Source organism: Nylanderia fulva, unplaced genomic scaffold (genome assembly GCF_048542155.1).
Source record: "Nylanderia fulva isolate GAGA-0341 unplaced genomic scaffold, ASM4854215v1 Scaffold7, whole genome shotgun sequence".
NCBI classification, from domain to species: Eukaryota; Metazoa; Arthropoda; class Insecta; order Hymenoptera; family Formicidae; genus Nylanderia; species Nylanderia fulva.
In genome coordinates this window covers 1635712-1654992 of record NW_028190807.1, presented here as the reverse complement: position 1 = coordinate 1654992, position 19281 = coordinate 1635712, and the positions used below count along the sequence as shown (strand labels likewise).

The 19281-nt window shown below is 36.5% G+C and overlaps 1 protein-coding gene across 9 annotated transcripts in view; it reads left to right on the top strand.

Annotated features, from left to right (window-relative positions):
• Positions 1 to 19281, top strand: part of LOC114934598 (uncharacterized) — a 99037-nt gene that overhangs the window by 61454 nt on the left and 18302 nt on the right. For all 9 annotated transcript variants that reach the window (XR_014926089.1, XM_085488601.1, XM_085488600.1 and 6 more), the window contains 2 exons: positions 16475 to 16742; positions 17846 to 18003. Coding sequence is in view for 8 of the 9 variants with exons in the window: in XM_085488601.1 (XP_085344727.1) it covers positions 16475 to 16742; positions 17846 to 18003 (426 nt within the window). In the remaining variant the exon portion in view is untranslated. The remainder of the gene's footprint in view (positions 1 to 16474; positions 16743 to 17845; positions 18004 to 19281) is intronic.

Here is a 19281-nt window from a genome sequence, read left to right as displayed (position 1 = left end):
TTTTGGAGGATTTTATATGAAAAGTACTTAAATAGAATTTAATTGATTGATACATAAAGTGATCGAAAGTTGCAAACGTCGTTATTTTAATACGGAATAAGAAGAAAAAAAATGAAGTAATGTATATTAATAGATCTAGAGAAGGAAATGCTAATAATTCCGTATTTAATTGCTCGTTACATGGATCATCAATTATGAAAGGGAGAATAATGATTTTGATTAAGTAATCGCGCATTGAGCCTTGTGAAATAAAGCAGAGCTACATCAACAGAGTGCTACATATCGCGTTTGAAACATTTTATTTTTGACCGACAATATATCATACAGAGAGAGAGAGAGAGAGGCGCAAAATAATGTCGCGATAATCTAGAACGTTATCGGAAACATTTAATTGAAGGCATCGAGCTGACGAAGTATGAAATCGAAATTGCGAGATTTCATTAACGAAGCGTAACTGTGAATGCACAACTGTACTAAGATATCGAGACACTTTAGTTTATTTAATATCGATGTATTTTTTTCCAAGAGTTTCATGGAATATATTGTCGTATCACTTCTGTGTCTGTTAATTAAGGAACAAGGTTTCTAAAATTAATTAATATTAGCGAACATGATTATTATATTACATATTATTGTCGCGAACAATATTCTCGACGACTTTATTCAATGTTTCATTTCCAATCCATTGATACCATTTCAGCTATTGATATTTAATTATATTATTAAGAATAAAATAGCACATATAAATGGTAGAAAAGCGCGTATTCAGAAAATCATTGCATTTGCAAAGAATATACAATTCTCTTTACTGGCTTACATATTCTCTACATGATCAACATTAATTATACAAACTTTTTTTTTCTTCTCTCTATCAGTGTTTTCTGTTATCTAAATAAAATTATATAGATGATCATCTAGATCAAATTTTGGCGTCATCTTTTCTTTATATAGATAATAAAAATATGTATTATCTATACCTGCAACTTAGATGAAAAAAGTGTTATCTTCAATATATTATCTAGAAAACACATCAAAATACTTAAGCAGTAATTCATCAAAATTTAAAAATAAAAGTATAAATATCTGTTTTATAATTTACATTTTACAACTGTGTTTACATAAGCGATCTTGAAAAGAATATTATCTGAAAATTATCTAGATGAATCGCCATATATAATTTTATTTTTTATATAGATATATTCAAAACAAAATTATCTTCACACTCTCATCTAACAATAAGACAAATTTACATATTTTCATCTAGCTAAAAAAATCATTTAAGCTCGACGCTGCTCTCTAGAATAAAAATAAAATCATGTATAAAGAATATCATCGTCTCCATCGTTCGATGGTCGGGTCGCAGTGACAGTTCCCGGTTGCGGGACCTTTTAATCGAATAGAGTCGCAGAGGGAGATGAGGTCAGACAGACAGCCTCGGTAGCCTCGGTTGCCCGGATGATAGTGGCCACAAGAGTCAGTGAGTCAGTCAGTCAGTCGGTGGCGCTCCGCGCGGTTTCACGCGTTCTCTCGCGTGCGGCTGCGGCGTGAACGTGAACGCGTGTCAGTCCGCATCGATCGGCGCGCGGATCATGATCGTACGCTCGTGTCGCGTGGATCATCAGTACATAGTTTAGAGCCAGTGACAGCACATCCTCGCGGAATCTGTTCGATCGATTACTCGAGATCGTCGATCCCTCGTCGCGTCTACTTTAATCGTGTGTCCAACGTGTATATTTTTGGAGTTTTTGCGCAAGGTAGAGACAGGTGCGAGTGACACACATATACGGATGTATATATTTGCGTCGCGCCAGGTGAAATTCAAAACTGAACGAATGCAGCTTGAAACGAAAATTCTTGCTAGAAAATCGACGAGTTAAATTGTTACTGTACGGAGCCGATTCACGCACGAGCTGCGGAGATTGTCTTAAAAGTTCACTCGAGGTCGTGACATTTCGAAGAAGATGCTCGGTTAAGGATGCGCGCGACGTGATGTAAGAAGCGTCGGGATAATTTTTACGCGTCCTCGAAATAAAATAAAGATCGCGTAATCCCTCAGGCGCGAAATGCTTTTCGCTGTGTCTTAAAATATAGAGCAATGCTGCGTCTAGATTTAAAGTATACAAACGTCGCGGTAAATTGCTGAAATCTGACACTAGAGACAATTTTCACACAAGGACATTTTCGCGTATAATTGGAATAGAAAAACATTCCGATAATATTAATATAAAAACGAAATGAAAAAATACACATTTTAATTGATTGTATGAATGAATTATTAGGACTAAAATTTAATATTGTTTTTTAGTTTTGTAAATTGTATACATATTACTATATCTATTTTTTCATCGGGATTTTTTATTTAAACAATAACGTTATATATGTATTTTTTTTGTTTTACAATAAAGCAATACGTTATTATGCTATAAATTTTATTGCCATAACTTTGATTTGGAGTAAAATCAAGTTTATATGAAAACAGATTGGTGTATTTGGAGCGTATTTAATTTATAGCAATAAACGAAACGGCATATATAAAAACTTGAAAAATCCGAACTGCAGATCGACGTGTTATACCATTTCTGGCGAATGGTATCCGTTGCTAATTCAATAAACCGATAAACTCGTGACAGCTCGTATTGGCCGATACATCAACGATACTTCATCGTTCGTACTGACAGAATGATTGTACCAAACCCGTCAATCTTATTGTATCAGCTTTCGAAATAATTGACGCGCAATCTTTATCCTGAAATCTTTTCTCGCGATCATCCGCTGTTAAATTATAAAATTACTCTAAGAGAAACGCGCACATATTTTCAAGTGTTGTCCAATTTTTTCGAATATACTTTCGAGAATAATAAACATTGAATAAATGTAAAGAAAACAAAATTATTTAACTGATAAAATATATTTTAAATGTTGGAAAAAATTATATACGCGGAAAATGATTAAAAATATCGCAGAGTAATTTTCACGAATCAGTTCAACGACTTCGAGGAAGAAAGATTATTGACTTAGACTGTTTGCGTGAACGCATTTAAACGATTGACCCTTAGGAGCGCCGAGATTTGCCCTCGATTTACTCTCGGGATACGCGAAACACGACATTGTAGACATACAGGGATCGAACGTGATCGGTGTCCATGACAGGCATGTTCTTCGACCGTGCCGCTATTAAGATTCACGGCAGGGATCGAGGTCCTTTCGATAGCTGCGCATCTCGTTATCGCAAGGAAGATGGGCGGGAAAGTCGGTCTGATTTGCGGCAGCTGTTGGTCCGGCAAATACAGTACGTATAATAATAGACAATATACATACATATATACATATGCAATTTGCATCTCATTCTAATGATTTCTCGGACGATTTTAACATGAGATATAATCGTGCGTAAAAGGCTGCCGATCGGAAATATCTGACCTCTTCGCATATATGTATGAGTCTACATTAATGACAGTCACAGTATCGTGTACCATACATGCATTATGTATGTCGCACCTTTCCTTCACTGACGGGAATATTATATCGGGAATGAAATATCGACACGGGAAAGCTAATGCGGTTTTACGTTCGTTGCGTATGTTATTGCTCGACGACGAGAAACTCAACAAGCCTCGACAGCGTACGAGTTTATATATTTCGAACAAGATAATTGAATTGGAATTACGTTATTAGTAACAATCGTGATACTCTGACACGTAATTTCATACAATTAATTTGATATGTTTAATTTAATTCAGGTTAGCGTGATATTTTCATCTCTCTCTTAATGCTACTATAATATAGGTCGACTATTACTTTACAATGTACTAAAGTACAAAAGAGAGAGATATTTGGAATGTAATTTAATATGTCGCAAAAAGGCGTCGTTAGAGAAAACCACACCAGTTTTCTATGGATCTTTTTAATTCCAATCGTTTCGAATCTTTACCGGTTCGCTCGCGAGATCTCGTTAACGCTAGACATTCTTCGAATTCCACGTGAAGACAAGCAATGTTCAGTACTAAAACGTTTATCGTGGTCGGTGAGATAATTTGCGAACTTCGATTAAATCACCGGACGAGGGGGAGCAGCAAAATCGATGTTAATCCGCGAAAAGTTAAAGGTGCGGGAGTCTAAGAATAATTTACGAGGCGACGCGAACCTCAGGGTCGCGAGCAATTATTTCTTTTTACAGATGAGAACTCGAAAAAAAGAAAGACCAAAATATTAATCACGTTTCAATGTCACGAACAATGTTCTTAGCGAAAGGAGTATCCCAAATTGGGAAAATTTTGTAGTACAAAACCAGTTGTCATGAAACTCGACACCGACAGTATGAAGAAATCTAACTAAAATTGAATGACTGAATGGACATCCCTGCCAATCACTAAGTGTTTATTTTATAAAATTTTACCAACTAGGCACACGTCCCATTTATGTAGCCAGCAAAGCTGCAATATTTTTAAGGAACCATTCGACAACATTATTCTATTGCCAAAGTACGACTGTATGAGTGGTAAATGGACGCGGATTTTTACAATAAATCCACTCATTTATCCATTTAAATTTGGTTCTTCACATTTCACCTCATACTATGCCTGTGTAATGTTTCATGACGATCGTTTTTGTAGCCCAAAATTTGTCCAATTTGATACACTCCTTCGTAAATTTAGAAGTTGGCGCACTCGAATCTGCATGTGAAATAAAGTTTTGCTCCGATTTTTTTGGAAAATGCGGTAGAAAATATTTTTACAGCTGAAACGCTGAGGATGTCTAGCGGTCAGGGAAATCTGGAAAACCGGACATTGTCAGGGAATTTTATAAATCTGGAATTGTGAAGGAAAAGTCAGGAATTTTATCTGGATTTTTTCACATTATTCTACATTTGTATCAATAATTTGAAATTTTTATTACATAAATAGAAACTTTTTCTTGACTCCCAGCACGCTAATTTTCTGTGTTGTTAAAAATCGATTCATCTACAGCGCGTTTGTTAATTTATATTTTCATCGTCGTGTTATTTTATTTCAATGTGTTTAATAGAGCTAAAACTAAAATTTGATATAATATAAATTTTTATTTTTTTAACCGAACCTTTTCATTGTTGACAAAAATATCTCAAGGATTTCATGATTTAACATTTAATTAATTTATCATATAGATATATACAAATTATATATTTGGAAAAAAATAATATTAAAAAGTCTAAATAAGTCTAAATAATATTAAAAAATAATACTAAATAATACTAAAAATAATACTAAAAAGAAAAAAATGAATTTCTGGTCTTGGAAAATGTGAAAAGGCGAGGGAATTTTTGTCATTAGGTTTGCTACGCACCCTGTAAATTTCCAAGCTGACGTACTCGGATCTGCATGTGAAATAAGTTTGAGCAGGGTTTCGGTCCGATTTTTGTGAAAAATGTCGCGGTAGAAAACATTTTTGCGGCTGAAAACATTTTCGCCGCTGACTGTTGCGCTCGAAAAGACGAAAGACCGGTGGCATCGATCGGTTGCCAGAGGACCGGACGAGAGACCTTGCCGAGAGAGATCGGACGAGTATACATTTCGGAACCCGAGCTCGTTCGCGGACCCCGGTCGTTTATCCGGCTGATCTTTCCCGATACGCAGGGAGCATTCCTCTCGTCGAGTACCGTTACTTACCGAGTACCGGCACTTTCGATGATCATTGAATCACGGCGTACGCGGGGATCAAAGACGTCAAGAGAGATTTCGTGTTAATCTCTTTCGATATCGCATCTAGTTGTTTGTTAATTCAATTGTTGACTATTTATAGATATACAGGCAACACTCGGTTTAATGAGCCGCGGTATCTGCGAATTTAACCGGATACTTTTTCACGTCTGGGTAATTTCTACGTACCTCTCTTTAGGTAAAAATCATTATTCGAAATTTTCTTTGTTAGTTAATTATTAAGAAAATTTTGGATTAAATCTGTCGTAAATTTATATATATATATATATATTTATGTAAGAAATTGCAGAAATTTATTATAAATAAAATTTTTATATTATTTGTTTAAGTGTAGTAAATATTTTTTCTGAATTGGATCTCATCTGAGGACGAAAGTAACGGCGGCTATTTTTGGTCGATAACTTTAATCGCAACCAATTTGGTAACTTACATCATTGACTTTTAATACCGGCACTCAACTAAACTGATTTTATATAATAAGTCATCTCTAATTTAAGAACCAAAATGAAAAAAGGTTATTAGATGATTTCGGTACAATTAAACTCGACAGAGCTATGCTATATTTGCAATATTTTTCATCCCTCGAGTTATTTTCTCAAAGAGAGAAATATTTTGACGATCAACAAACATTCCGACGTATCCACTTTAAAACAACATGGTATTTATCGCCTCCCGTTTCCAGTTTTTCTCTTGGACGGTGGTTGGCAACATCTGAAGGTATGTCATTGATGAATAGACGGTTACGCGACGGGATCTTTTTGTCGAGCACGTCAATTGGACTGTGAACACGCGAACCTTTTAAGTGCAGTAGAATTTAACGTAGAATTTAAAAGCGCGATGCAGAACGCACGATTTTACTTGTATGTAGATACCGTTACCTTAGTTGCTCACGTCCGATCCTTGCGTAATGCGTGTCAAGAAGTCGACATCAATTATCACGGAAATTTTTCAGGGTATGAACCTGAAGTATCTAAATTTTCTACTGCTTTCTTGTGCACGAATATATATTATAAATAAAAAAAGGAATACAGGGTGTCCAGCGGAAACCCGGGCATTGTCAGGGATTTTATAAATCTGGAAATGTTAGTGAAAAGTCAGGAAATTTTACTATTTATCTGGATTTTTTCTCATTATTCTACATTTGTCTTAATAATTTGAAATTTTTTATTAAATAAATATAAATATAAACTTTTCCTTGACCCCAGCACGCTAATTTTCTGTGTTGTTAAAAATTGATTCATCTATAGCGTATTCGTTAATTTATATTTCCATCGTGTTTGATAGAGACAAAACTGAAAAATTTGATATAATATAAATAAAAAAGGTGATTATTTAGTTTATACTGACATGATTGTTTCAATTATCGCGTACATAATGCAGATTGTATAATATTGATTTAAACTTTTGTTTTAACTTCCGAACCTTTTCATTGTTGACAAAAATATCTCAAGGATTTTATGATTTAACATTTAATTGATTTATCATATAAATATAATAAGATGCAAATTATATATTTGGAAAAAATAATACTAACAAATCAGGGCAAAAATTAATTTCTGGTCTTGGAAAATCTGAAAAAGTGGAATAGCATCCGCTTTTCTTTGCATCTATTTTCGCCGGAAGACTTGGAAATAAAAAATGTTGACACAATTCCACGAACATAGCAAGTAGGCAACAGGAAGACGTATTTGCACCTGCCATCGTCCGATCGGCGGAGAGACCGGGAAATTGAGAATCGATAAGAAGTCTACCGCAACAACGTCGAAACGCGAGGAAAAAGCGAACGGCCCAGTTTGTCGGATCACTCGTAGATTTCACGTTTGTCGACTTGCTGGTCCCTTTTTCCACGCGCGATCGTTAACTGGATCGCTAACGGATATATCGACGCGTTCACCACCGCGCTATGCTAAATTATATTTCCGGCTCGACGAATTAACCTTCGCGTGGCAAAAATATCCCATGTCCTCGATAAGAGCAGATGGAGATATAATTGATCTTCTCTGTAGAATTAGCGGAGCGTAACATTCCATTATTTCTTTATTATTCTACCTTCCGCTTTGGCTAGTCTTTGAATTTAACGTCGAACAAACTCGAGACCGAACTCGACGAAGAAAGTTTACGACTGAACTCTTTTATCGATCCGCAACCATGACGCGCGTCACCTTCCGATCCTCTGTCACGTTAACGACCTTTCGCGACCCATTCATAAAATTGTAAAAGGTCAGTCCCGAGAATGCGAGCATTTTTGCGCTTTGAGTTTACGCTGCCAGCAAAAAGTGTCATTAGACGCTCCGCGACTCCGAGTTGTTGCCATACTTTGGAGTGCTTTCTTACGACAATTTTCTCTCGCGATCTCAATTTCTATTCGCCTTAACTCGCAACCAATGTTTGCGCAAGCCTGTAGGAAAACCCGATAGCTCGTTGTTGCGAAACCTACACTTAGGTACTAATTTCATCGTTGCGTGACCCTCAACGTGGAATTCTGACCGCGATAAAGATCCGATATCAGTTTCCGCGAATATAAATTTAATTGGCACTTGATAATATTATAACTTTCGTCTTTATTCAAGCGATATAACGACGATTTTACGACGATCGCGACTGTCATCCGCTGGCTCGCGACGAGTTCCTTTTTTTTTTTCAATTCCAAATTCAGAACACTCGCGCTTTATTCCACTATTACATCTCGTATTCACGTTCTCGTCTCTTGGTCGACGATGTAAAAAACATGGGTCGTCGTTCGTATTACACGCTTGTTAATAAAGTAAATTCTTAGTTGGCTCACGTACACGTGCCTTGTTTAAAGTTCACGATGTACCTACCTCGAACCTTGGAGGTACTCGGTCGAGGAGACAAAGCGACGATACCGAGTCGTTTGACCTACTTGATCACTACAGATCCCGTTATTTAGCGTCGAGTCGACACTCGTGCCGGTGCCGTAGTGTGGCCACTTGCTACCATAATCATAGTGACGAGATTGCGGCGGACCGTTGCTCCTCGTTGGAGAGAGACGAGGATAGAGAGAGAGAGAGAAAGAGAGAGGCTCGAACGCGGGAGATCAATCCACGTTGCGGCAAACCCAAGCTTGCAGTAGTCGGCAACGCACGATTAATTCGCGAATTTTGCCAAATTATTACTCCAGTATATAAAAGATAGCGCGTGGTTTTACCAACAATGAACACAGTTTAATTTGTGTGAAATTTAATAACTATCTCACATGTCCCAAACGGTTCTCAGAAATTTTTGTGTTAATTTAACGTAATATAGATGTGTTCAATATATTAATATTTTTAATACAAAATAAATGCAAAACTTCAAGTAATTTAAAATAAATTTTGTGTAAAATTAACATAATGTAAAAATTAACTAAGAATATGTTAATTGTAAATTTTATCATCCCATTCTTATATTATAAAATATTATATCATTCACTTATATTATAAAATAAAAAATCAACATTTTTTTCTGTAAATTTTAACAGATAAATCATGTTATTAATAAAACAGAACATTTATTTATTGTGTAAAATTAAAAATAGATGCACATTGTGTCATTTTCACACTTTTGTCAGTTGTTTTAATAATTTAACATTTAAGTTCAATTATAACACACAGCAATATGTTAACGAGGACCGTTTTTAACAAACACAAATTTCCAACTAAGCAACATTTATTATCGGCTTATATACGTGTATATCTTCTTTTTGCCTTATTATTTACTTGCATAAAAAGTTATTGTGTTGATAAAACCGCGTAATGGATAACGTAAAGTAACGAGTTGACCAAATTTCACGATTAAATGACATTACGAAGTCAATCTATTCTGGAGAAACCAAGATAATTATGAAAATTATAGTCATCGAAGGTTTTTCTTTACTTTCAAATCATAAAATGATGGCTGTTCCACTTCCTAGGTATATATTTGACAAGATGAAAACCAGCCTAGCCTAGTAAGGAATAGAATGTGAATAACGGGAAAGACACGATATACAGCATTATCAACGATATTTAATATTCTCTCTTGTGCAATTTATTTCCAATAGCAGGTTTCTTAAATTTAACCCGAATAAATAAATATATTACTATATAATATATATTGTATATCTAAATTAAATCGGCCGAAGAGCCAACGAATTTTTAAACTTGACATCTAATTTAGATATATATATATATATATATTGACATTCTGAGAGCCGCCAACAACAATGTTCTTAATAAATATATTATTGTGCGTTATTTTGATCCCAAGTGAATTTTCATCTTACGAGATGAAGCTCGAGATTTCTTTTCCTTTAGTGGTCGTCGCCATTTTTTGTAATGCTTTAAGCGAGACGTATGTACGACGGTACGATCTTATTTTATATGTTGTGGCGAGGATATCGCACGGGGATACGGATAAAGCATCCGCGAGAAAACAAGCTCGAGAAATTTCGCGGGGATGTAAAATATTTATTACGCCTGGGCACAAACACACATATACGCCTCGTCGTTTCTTCGTCCCTACTTTTTTCATGTCACCGTAATAATGGCGGGAAAGCGAGAGAAGGTAACGGGTCCAGCGTGTACACATCGGGGAGAAAAAAGAAAAATCAACACCCTTGTCCGACCGTAACAGCAACAGGTCGAGGACGATACAAATGACCGTGGGAGTACATTCCCGCCGCCGTTGTGCCACGATCTATTTCTGTTTGCCTATCCAGCATCCTTTCCGATTCCAGCACGACGCGTGATAAGAGACAATGGACAATGTTGTTTCGCGCAAAGTCATTTTTTACGTTTTTTTTTATGTATATGTATAGTTAGGGACAGAGAATTCCTTTTTTCATTTTGTGTGTCATTTATAATACAGAAAATAATTTAAGAAATTAAAATAATGCAAACATATACATATAAAAAATACATATACTTCTAAAGATATGCGACACATAAGTAGATAGTAAATCTTAAATTCTGTTGCGAAAATTAGATTGTCTAATATAGGCTTAAGCGTATACACTTATATAATTAAATAATTTTTTTCCTATACATTTATATAATTTATGAAATAATTAATGATTAATTATATATTTGAAATTCAAATTAGAAAAATATACTGAGATAAAATATAACATTCTGAAAGAACGTAAAGTCAAACATGACCTCATGAAATGAATTATAGCGTGGCCTTGTCATTGTGTTCGTTTTTTGTCCGATTGTCGCGAGGTTTCGCGAAATTTCATTAACCGCTCTCGAACGAAGGAACCACCCTTTTTCCATAATCCCCGGAGTGATTCAATGCCAGATTCGATCCGGGAAAGACGATATCCGCGCCCTTCCGGATTCGACGCTGCTCATCGTCGTTTCAGCGACGCGACGAGACCCTTTGACGCCTCTTCCGGCGTCGCGACGCCAGCCATTAAATCCCCATAGAAAGCACCCCTATTCCCTACGTTCTTCCCCTTGTCAGCTTTTGGGATATTCGAGGTGAACAACCTCCGCTTTAATCCCCGTGCATTTCGCACAGCCGGAGATTCCATGGACCGCCCTTATCCTCCTCTCGAGCTTTTCCCTTTCTATCGCGCGAAAGCGTAATTTCGCAGCTTAGACCTCCTCTCAATTCGAAGCGCTTCGCGAAATTGTTCTCCCGTCTCGTCATCTACAATTCGTATAATTTAGAAAATCGTATATATTACGGAAATATCTCGATTTTAACGCGGCCAAGATTATTAAATATATTATGGAAAGACGAGAGATTCGTCGCAGATTTCGAAGCGCGCCAGAAAATTTGCGGACACCCCGTATGCGAATAACGGCTCTCGTTTGCGCACCTTGATCTCTTCTGCGCTCTTCTGTGCCAAGTGGCACACCTATATTTACACGTGCAAAATGAAGGAGAGACGAGATCGATGCCTTGAAATTTTTCGACTCCGTTTCGTTTTCAAAAAAACTTTGGATAACGTTTTCACAAAAAAAAAAAAAAAAAAAAAAAAAACTTGGTGGTACATATTTCGAAGAAATTTCGCGCTATACGGGTAATTTGTACGAATTCCATCTGATTTTTAATTAAATCGACGTGAAATTTGCACAATTTTCTCGTATTACAACTCGTCCTACGTAATGTCGCGAAACGCGAGATCCGCTAAAACAGCGAAATTAAGTAATCCAATCCGTTATACAGGTCTAACGTTTCCCGTGCGACCTTAACCGGCACACACGCATTTAAGTTTTATCACATTGATTATGTACGTTCCGCGAAACTTTAAGTATGTTCGCGAGAAACGTGATAGAAGGTTAGTGCGAGTATTATCAGTGGATCGATGGCATATTTATTATCTATAATACATTATTTTTCTCATTTTTCTAATTATCTAATATTCTAATTATCTATTATTTTCACACAGGTCGTTGAATATTCGAATGGCTGTATAATTGCATCGTGAGAATGCAAGTTATTTGAGCTCGAAATTTAGTTCAAGTATATTTAGCCTTGGGTTAAAACGTATCGCAATTAAATTATAGGAAGAAAGGCGAATGTGACTGTTAATAAACGTGTAAGAATAAAATTATTAGAGAAATATTCTCAAAGATGCTCGGAATATAAGATTCTTCTTCAAATTTCTGCAAATAGAACCATCAAATTAATGATATTTGAAGGCACTTATCAAGGCACAATTTATAAATAAAAGTTTCTGTCACATTTCTGTCACTAACTCTGATCGGAAAACTTTCTTGAATTTTCATATTAAAATAGCACAAAGTTGAGAGAAGTTGATTAAACAGTTGGAAATATCGCATTCGAGAAATATACAAAAATTATTTTCATCATATATATCTGCGTGTATAAAGAATACTAATAATAAAAATCTGGAAAGAGCGAGAGAGAAGAAAAATCGGTTAAAGCCAATAAATTGACGCTGCAACGTCCCTTTGACAGTGCAGGATGTTCGTTCAAAATTGCTGACGATGAATCCGATCGATCGTTGGTCCGCATTCCGCTCGCGAAGGCCAACAAAACTCGAGGCACGATTGCGCAAATGAAAATATAAGGATATGAATTTGCTCTCCGGGAGGAAGTCGATCTCGATTCAATCGCGCGACACACGTCGCGGCTGGTTATCGATACGTTATTATGCCAATAAGCCAGTCTGTTCGCGTGCGCGAATCCGCGGTACGATGAATCCGCGCAAATCGCCGTCATCCCGGATGCGCTGTCACGCATTCCACCACAGTCACATACCAATCCGATTGTCCATGGTCAATCAATATAACGCAATATAATCGCGTGTCCCCCGGAGAACGTTTCGCGAGTTCGTGTTTCACGGACCGAGGCGAAAAGTTGCGCGAACAAACTTTGCGCGTCCGCAAAGGTGAAAAATATTATACAATGCATGGATATACTGCTGAGCGCGGTAGGAAAATTTGTGTTTTCTCGTTGAAAACGGTCCGTTAAAATTTTTCTGCCAAATATTTAACATTCATGTGTTAATTTAACATATTGCTGTTGCGTTAATTGAACTCGAATGTTAAATTATTAAAACGACCAAAAAAAGATATAAAAATGACACAATGTGCATCTAATTTTTATTTTATACAATAAATATGTTCTGTTTTATTAGTGACAAAATTTATCTGTCGAAATTAACAACAATAAAAAAATATTGATTTTTTTATTTTATAATATAAGTGGGAATGATAAAGTTACAAATTAACATCTTTTTAGTCAATTTTTACATTAAAACTGTGTTAATTTTACATAAAATTTATTTTGAATTACTTGAAATTTTGCATTTATTTTGTGTTAAGATATTAACACAGATTTGTGTTTTCATATAATATATGAATACATTTAATATGAATATATGTACATCCATATATTCATTATAGTTAAATCAACACAATTCTGTGTGGATCGTGTGGGACATCTTTTTAACACAAATTTTTTAACTGTATACACATGCGGTATAAAATCTGAAACACATTACTCGCCTATAATTTCTGATTAATAAATTTAATATAAGTAAAAAAAATTGATGATTGCCTACGAATCATGATTTATATATCAAAGTATGTCAAAATAAAATTGCAAATAAAAATAATTTTGTATCGCGAGATATAAATTTGTGGACGAAATTATGGAACAAAATTAAAAAGGGAATAATTAGCTTTAATTTCTTCATCCGGATTTTCGTTCACCAGCTGCTAAATTTTCATAGATACTCTGCTCCTCTGATATCGCTCTAGCGCTCAGAAACACGATGGTATTCTCGCTAATGAAGTTACTACATTACGTAATATTTTATGCATAATAAGACCCTCATTTCAGCTTTATTGCTCATGAATTTCCCAATTGCATAGTCGAGATCGCGATGACAGACTAAGATGGAAAACTCTATAAATATCGCGCCGATATTTATTTATGAGCACCTCATGAATGTGAAAGAAATCATGTTTGACTTTGCGCGAGGACTATATGTACAACACACAAGGATGCGATATATATTCAAAAACTTTCATATAGATTGCTGCTTCTGTTCGTAAACTAGTTTACGAGTCGTGTTCTTCTACAGATAATACAAGAAGATTCTGTATTCTTAATTATGGTAAAGTGCGATTCGATCAGGAGAATGGAATTTCAATGAGCGCGCGATGTCTTTATCACACAAACTGAGAGAAAGAAAGAGAGAGAGGGTGAGAGACTGCGCGCGGTCCATACATTCTGCAGATTGAATACGGCCTATTATGCGTAAAGTGCGAGAGAGGAGTTTCCTGCTGCGCCCATATGGCATCGCGCCGAGTCGTTTGCATTCCCGACGTTAGTTTGAGCGTGAACGCTAGTTTAAGCGTGAACAATCGTGCGAAGCCGCACGACGGATATTCCCGCCGATTCCGATCGGCGGACCCCAAACGCACGCGGATGTTGCGCCGATTCTCGCGCGTCGCGAATCTCGATGATCGTTCGCGGCCGAGAGACGTTCGCCGCGGTAGATTCCCCGATATGCCATTCCGCATCGATCGAATTCCGGCCGATTGCCAACCGATTTCCCTAGCAATGTTCGACGAACAACAACAAGAACAACAACCATTTGATTTCCATTTATTTCGGGAAACCCGTTTGCGCAACTCCCGTTAGATATCTCGTTATCGAGGCAACGCGAGATAGAGAGAGGAAAAACAAAAAAGGGAATAATTGGCTCGATGCGCGTAATATCGTGGAGCCCATCCCTGAAGAGCGAGCCAGAGTCTTGCGTAACCCCGCCGATCTGCTTTCGGACATTGACTTAATTGCGGGCGATAAATTGTCCTTTCCTTCTCTCTCTCTCGCTCCACCGTCTCGGCCTGTTTTGAAACGGCGCGGCGGTCCACCATCGTTCCCAAAGCATTGCGCATTTCCGTTCCATCTCCCGTTCCGTCTATTCTGCCCCCATACAATTCCCATAATGCATCCGGCAATTGATCCGGAGGAATTCGCTTGGCGTGAGACTCGATTGAAATTGAGCCATATTAGGAGACTGGATTGCATACAACTAGATTTGCTTTGTTTTGGAATTAAAAAATGAAAAATGTAATATGGAGAACGTGGTGAAACTTCCCGGAATGATATTGCAAAGAAGCAAATATCGAAATTCAAACTTTTTAAATTATTTTCTTGGATATCAATTAATTTGTAACATTTCTTTACCGCAATGGAAAATTATTAATTGCAGAGGAGAATAATCCCATGTGAATTTAATTTCGTACTAACTGCCACTTTTCACTATACGGATCTCCAAGTGCATTCGGTTCGATTCGAGCTTAAATAATCGATCGTAAAGTCTTAACGAAGCGTACACATCGTTAACTCGTAACGACGGGCTCACCGAGAACAAACTACGATCTACGAAAGATTACTTACTCAATCCAATATCCATTCTGCTCTCCCATATATTTTTCCCATCATTCCCGTTCAAGCGAGACAAACGGAATTTTCTGAACAGACACGATTACCGATTCGTCGCGATCCAGAGAACGCTTAAGCGATCTCACCGCATCATACGCAAGGCTCAATCATCATGGGTGTATCTCGTATGAAAGTTTGCAATCTTGGAAATTGACTCGCGTTTAGAGTAACAAACATCGCATTAAATATATATACATAAGCTTAGTATTAGAAAGATATAAAATTTTATGTTCATTTTTTAGAAAGAAATTATACACAGAGAGAATTTTCTCTTAGAATTTACCCTGAAAATCATGGTAATCGATCGGAAAAATGTTATATAAGAATTTCTCTAATTAATATATATTTACCACAATATTTTACCATTTTATTAATATGTAAATAGTAAAATTAATCAAACATATTTTATATCTTATTGTGATGTTAATATTTTTTATTGTTTTTATAAAACTATAAAATACCATACTGCCCTCCGATTATCATGATTTTCAAGCTAAATTCTAAGAGAAAATTCTCTCCATGTACAGATAAATTTAAAGGAATGCTGACCATGTCTGTTTTACCGACTTTGAATTCAAGGGCTTTTCTTTTTATTGACTATACAGATTGAAAAATCCTTCTCCACAATTAAAGTACTGATAATAATGAACGGGGAGCGCTATCCTGCAACTAATTTTTGCTGTTTTCTGCCTTTTATTGTGGAGGATTTTTCAATCTTCACATTCAATAAAAAGTGAACCTAACTTAAAGTCGGTAAAACAGAACTACGGCAGCATCCCCTTAAACACGCGGTCTTTGAAGCAAAGACGCATAGAATTCGAGATACAATTTTCACGAAGTGAACGTAACTTTTTTTCTCACAGCGTCCGGCTCGGGGTCCGTAATAGGAAGAGATCCGCTTCCGCCTAGGGCCGTCAGCACGTCTCATCTGCCTCAAAGAACGCTGACTCAACCGCCAACGGCGGTGTCCACTCTTCCGTTACCGAGAAGCAACGCCGGCCATCGGCAGCCGCTTCCGCTCCATCGCTCGACTCCGCAGCAGCAAGCGTCTATGAGGCAGATGGATGGCGAAACCACCGCCCAGATGCTGAGGGCCGTAAGCAACGGCGACATCGTCAAGGGTCCTGCCATGTAAGTAGACACTATCCTCTCTCTCTCTCTCTCACTCTCTCTCTATCTTGGTATTTCTCTACAAAGTTTCGCGCCATAATTAAACCACTGCTATCACGCTCCGAAATGGGGAAAACTTATTAGCGAAACTAGATTGTCTGTTATGGTTCGCAAGTTGCTCGACTGTTCAGTCACTTTGAGATGGTGGCTAAATATAGGAATGTTATGTCACGAGCAGTTAAATATTGATACTTTGCGTGGATGTTGGAATAATTTGAAAAGAAATAATTCTAGTGTCAAAAAATCAAAAATATTTCAACCTTTCATTTATTCATATTTGTAGCAGAAACCGTGATAAAATTGTTCTAGTATGTCGAAGTCGAAATGCAGAATGAGGGAATGAGTTTTAATCGCCATAAAAATCTATAGCGCCTGCTTCTATCTAACGTAGAAAACAATTAGTATCCTTTCTCTCTCTTCCTTTCTCTATCACCTTATTTAGTCAAAACTCGTTACCTTGTGTTTAGGTTCGTTCATTTGGTCGTTGCTTAATTACTCGCTGCTTGCGCAAGCAACAATGCATCGTTAGTTTGCACAACCGATCAAATTTCCTGTGTGTTCTTGACAACTGATAGAACCGAATAACCGAGATTATGTAATGTCGCAGTTGTGCACCAATTAAACCGACCTTGCGCGAAGGACATTGCGACATGTAATGATCGTGTGAAAACTGTTCTCAAGGTCGATTAAATTATTAAATTAACGATAATATAATTTTATACCCCTCTAATTATTTAAGTTTTTGTATAATTAATTTACGAATATTTTAAATAAGAATCGCAGAATATGAATTCTTTAAACTTGCCAATATCTATTTGACGTATCCAACAGTTTCAAGTTAATGGCGATTCGCGGAAAAAGTTTACGCCTCGCGGAACACATAATTTAGGAGCCATCGTCTCGCAGAAGGTTTCTTCTCAACTCGAAGAACTTAACTTGAAGAACTTAATCCTCTTCCTCTTAGTCCTCATATTTTTTTTCTGCGTTGAAACGTTTCATGGCGTTATCTCGAACGCGGCCTTCTAGGAATCGATCCACATTGACCTGTGCTCATCAAATTTCAGGGTTACCGGGAACGAGATGAGAGACCTGAGGTTAGCGTCACCGAGCGGTCATTCCACTCAGCGATTGATCAGCCCGGTCGGACACTTGCGGGTCGCTTCGTTAAACGATCATCGTGTTTCCAGTCCCAGCGACAGCGAAATACACGTACACAGTCCAAGTAAGTTCTCCTCTTCGCTTTCGTGGATCTGTAATTTGCCGCTACCGTACTATGTCCCCGATACTTTCTCAGTTTTCATAGAGAATTTCTCACGATAAACCGACCAGCGAAGCGATTAATCGCCCATGGCAAGTTTCCCGATCCGGGAAAAAAGAAAATCCGACTTTACGAAAGAAAACTCTAACTTTTTTATCGCGAGCTCGAAGATGATTATGGCGTAATTAATATATTGTTGGTCGTAATACGAGTTGAGATAACTTTCGCGACGGCAAGTTTGTTCACGGAAAATAGTTATAACGTTGGGTTCGTCTTCGAATGAATTGTCGACTGTCTTTTCATATGAAGAGCATAAAAGTAAACATTAATTAATAAAAGTCGGTGGAGAAAAATACCAGAGCATACAACGCCTATATTCTTTATGAAATGATTACTTGACATTCAAGATACATTATACTTTGCGAAATTAATAGTTCTTTCCCAGGCGCGCTAATTAATTAAATTTTTTCCCCAAACATTTAGTTTTTCTCAAATAATAATTCTTTTAATTTTTATAATATAAACTTATAGCATACATATAAAATGGAAAAATAGTTTTCTTACAATATTTCGAAAATAGATTTTTATTTAATAATATTAATAAATTAAATTTTAAGAAAACTTAATATAAATATTCAACAAAATTAATTCTACTTTCCTATACCTCTTTTTCGTTTTAATGGCAAATAATTGTTTCTAAATATTCAAAGTGAAACTACAATAATTCGACTTATGTAAAACATTCAGTCCATGCAAACTTAGATGATGAAAAGAACCTTTCTTCCAAATATAAACGATTAATATTCACAAAATTAAATAACGATTTAGAATCTACTCCGAATCGCGAAATTTCCGAACTGCCTCGAAAAGCATATAAATTTGGGTCGGAAATTTTAGTGAACGGTCGGATTAATTATCCGAAGATCCCTTGTGCAGCATTGTTTCAATAAAGCGTACATGCCGCCACCCCATCCTCCTTCCTTCATTTAATAATGCGGAATAATGGAAATTCCGTGTATTTGTTTTGATGTCTCACCTAAGTGCACAAAGGTATACGCATAATCGATATTAGGCTTCGGGAAATTCGCCTCGAAAAACATACGGATTACGTAATATTATTACGTGATGTATAGGTATCATTACGTGAATTTCACGTGGCAGTTTTCCAATGAAAATAAACAAATCGTTTATATAACTCCCTCTCTACAAAATCTTTTTTTCCATAAATTTTTCCACGTGATA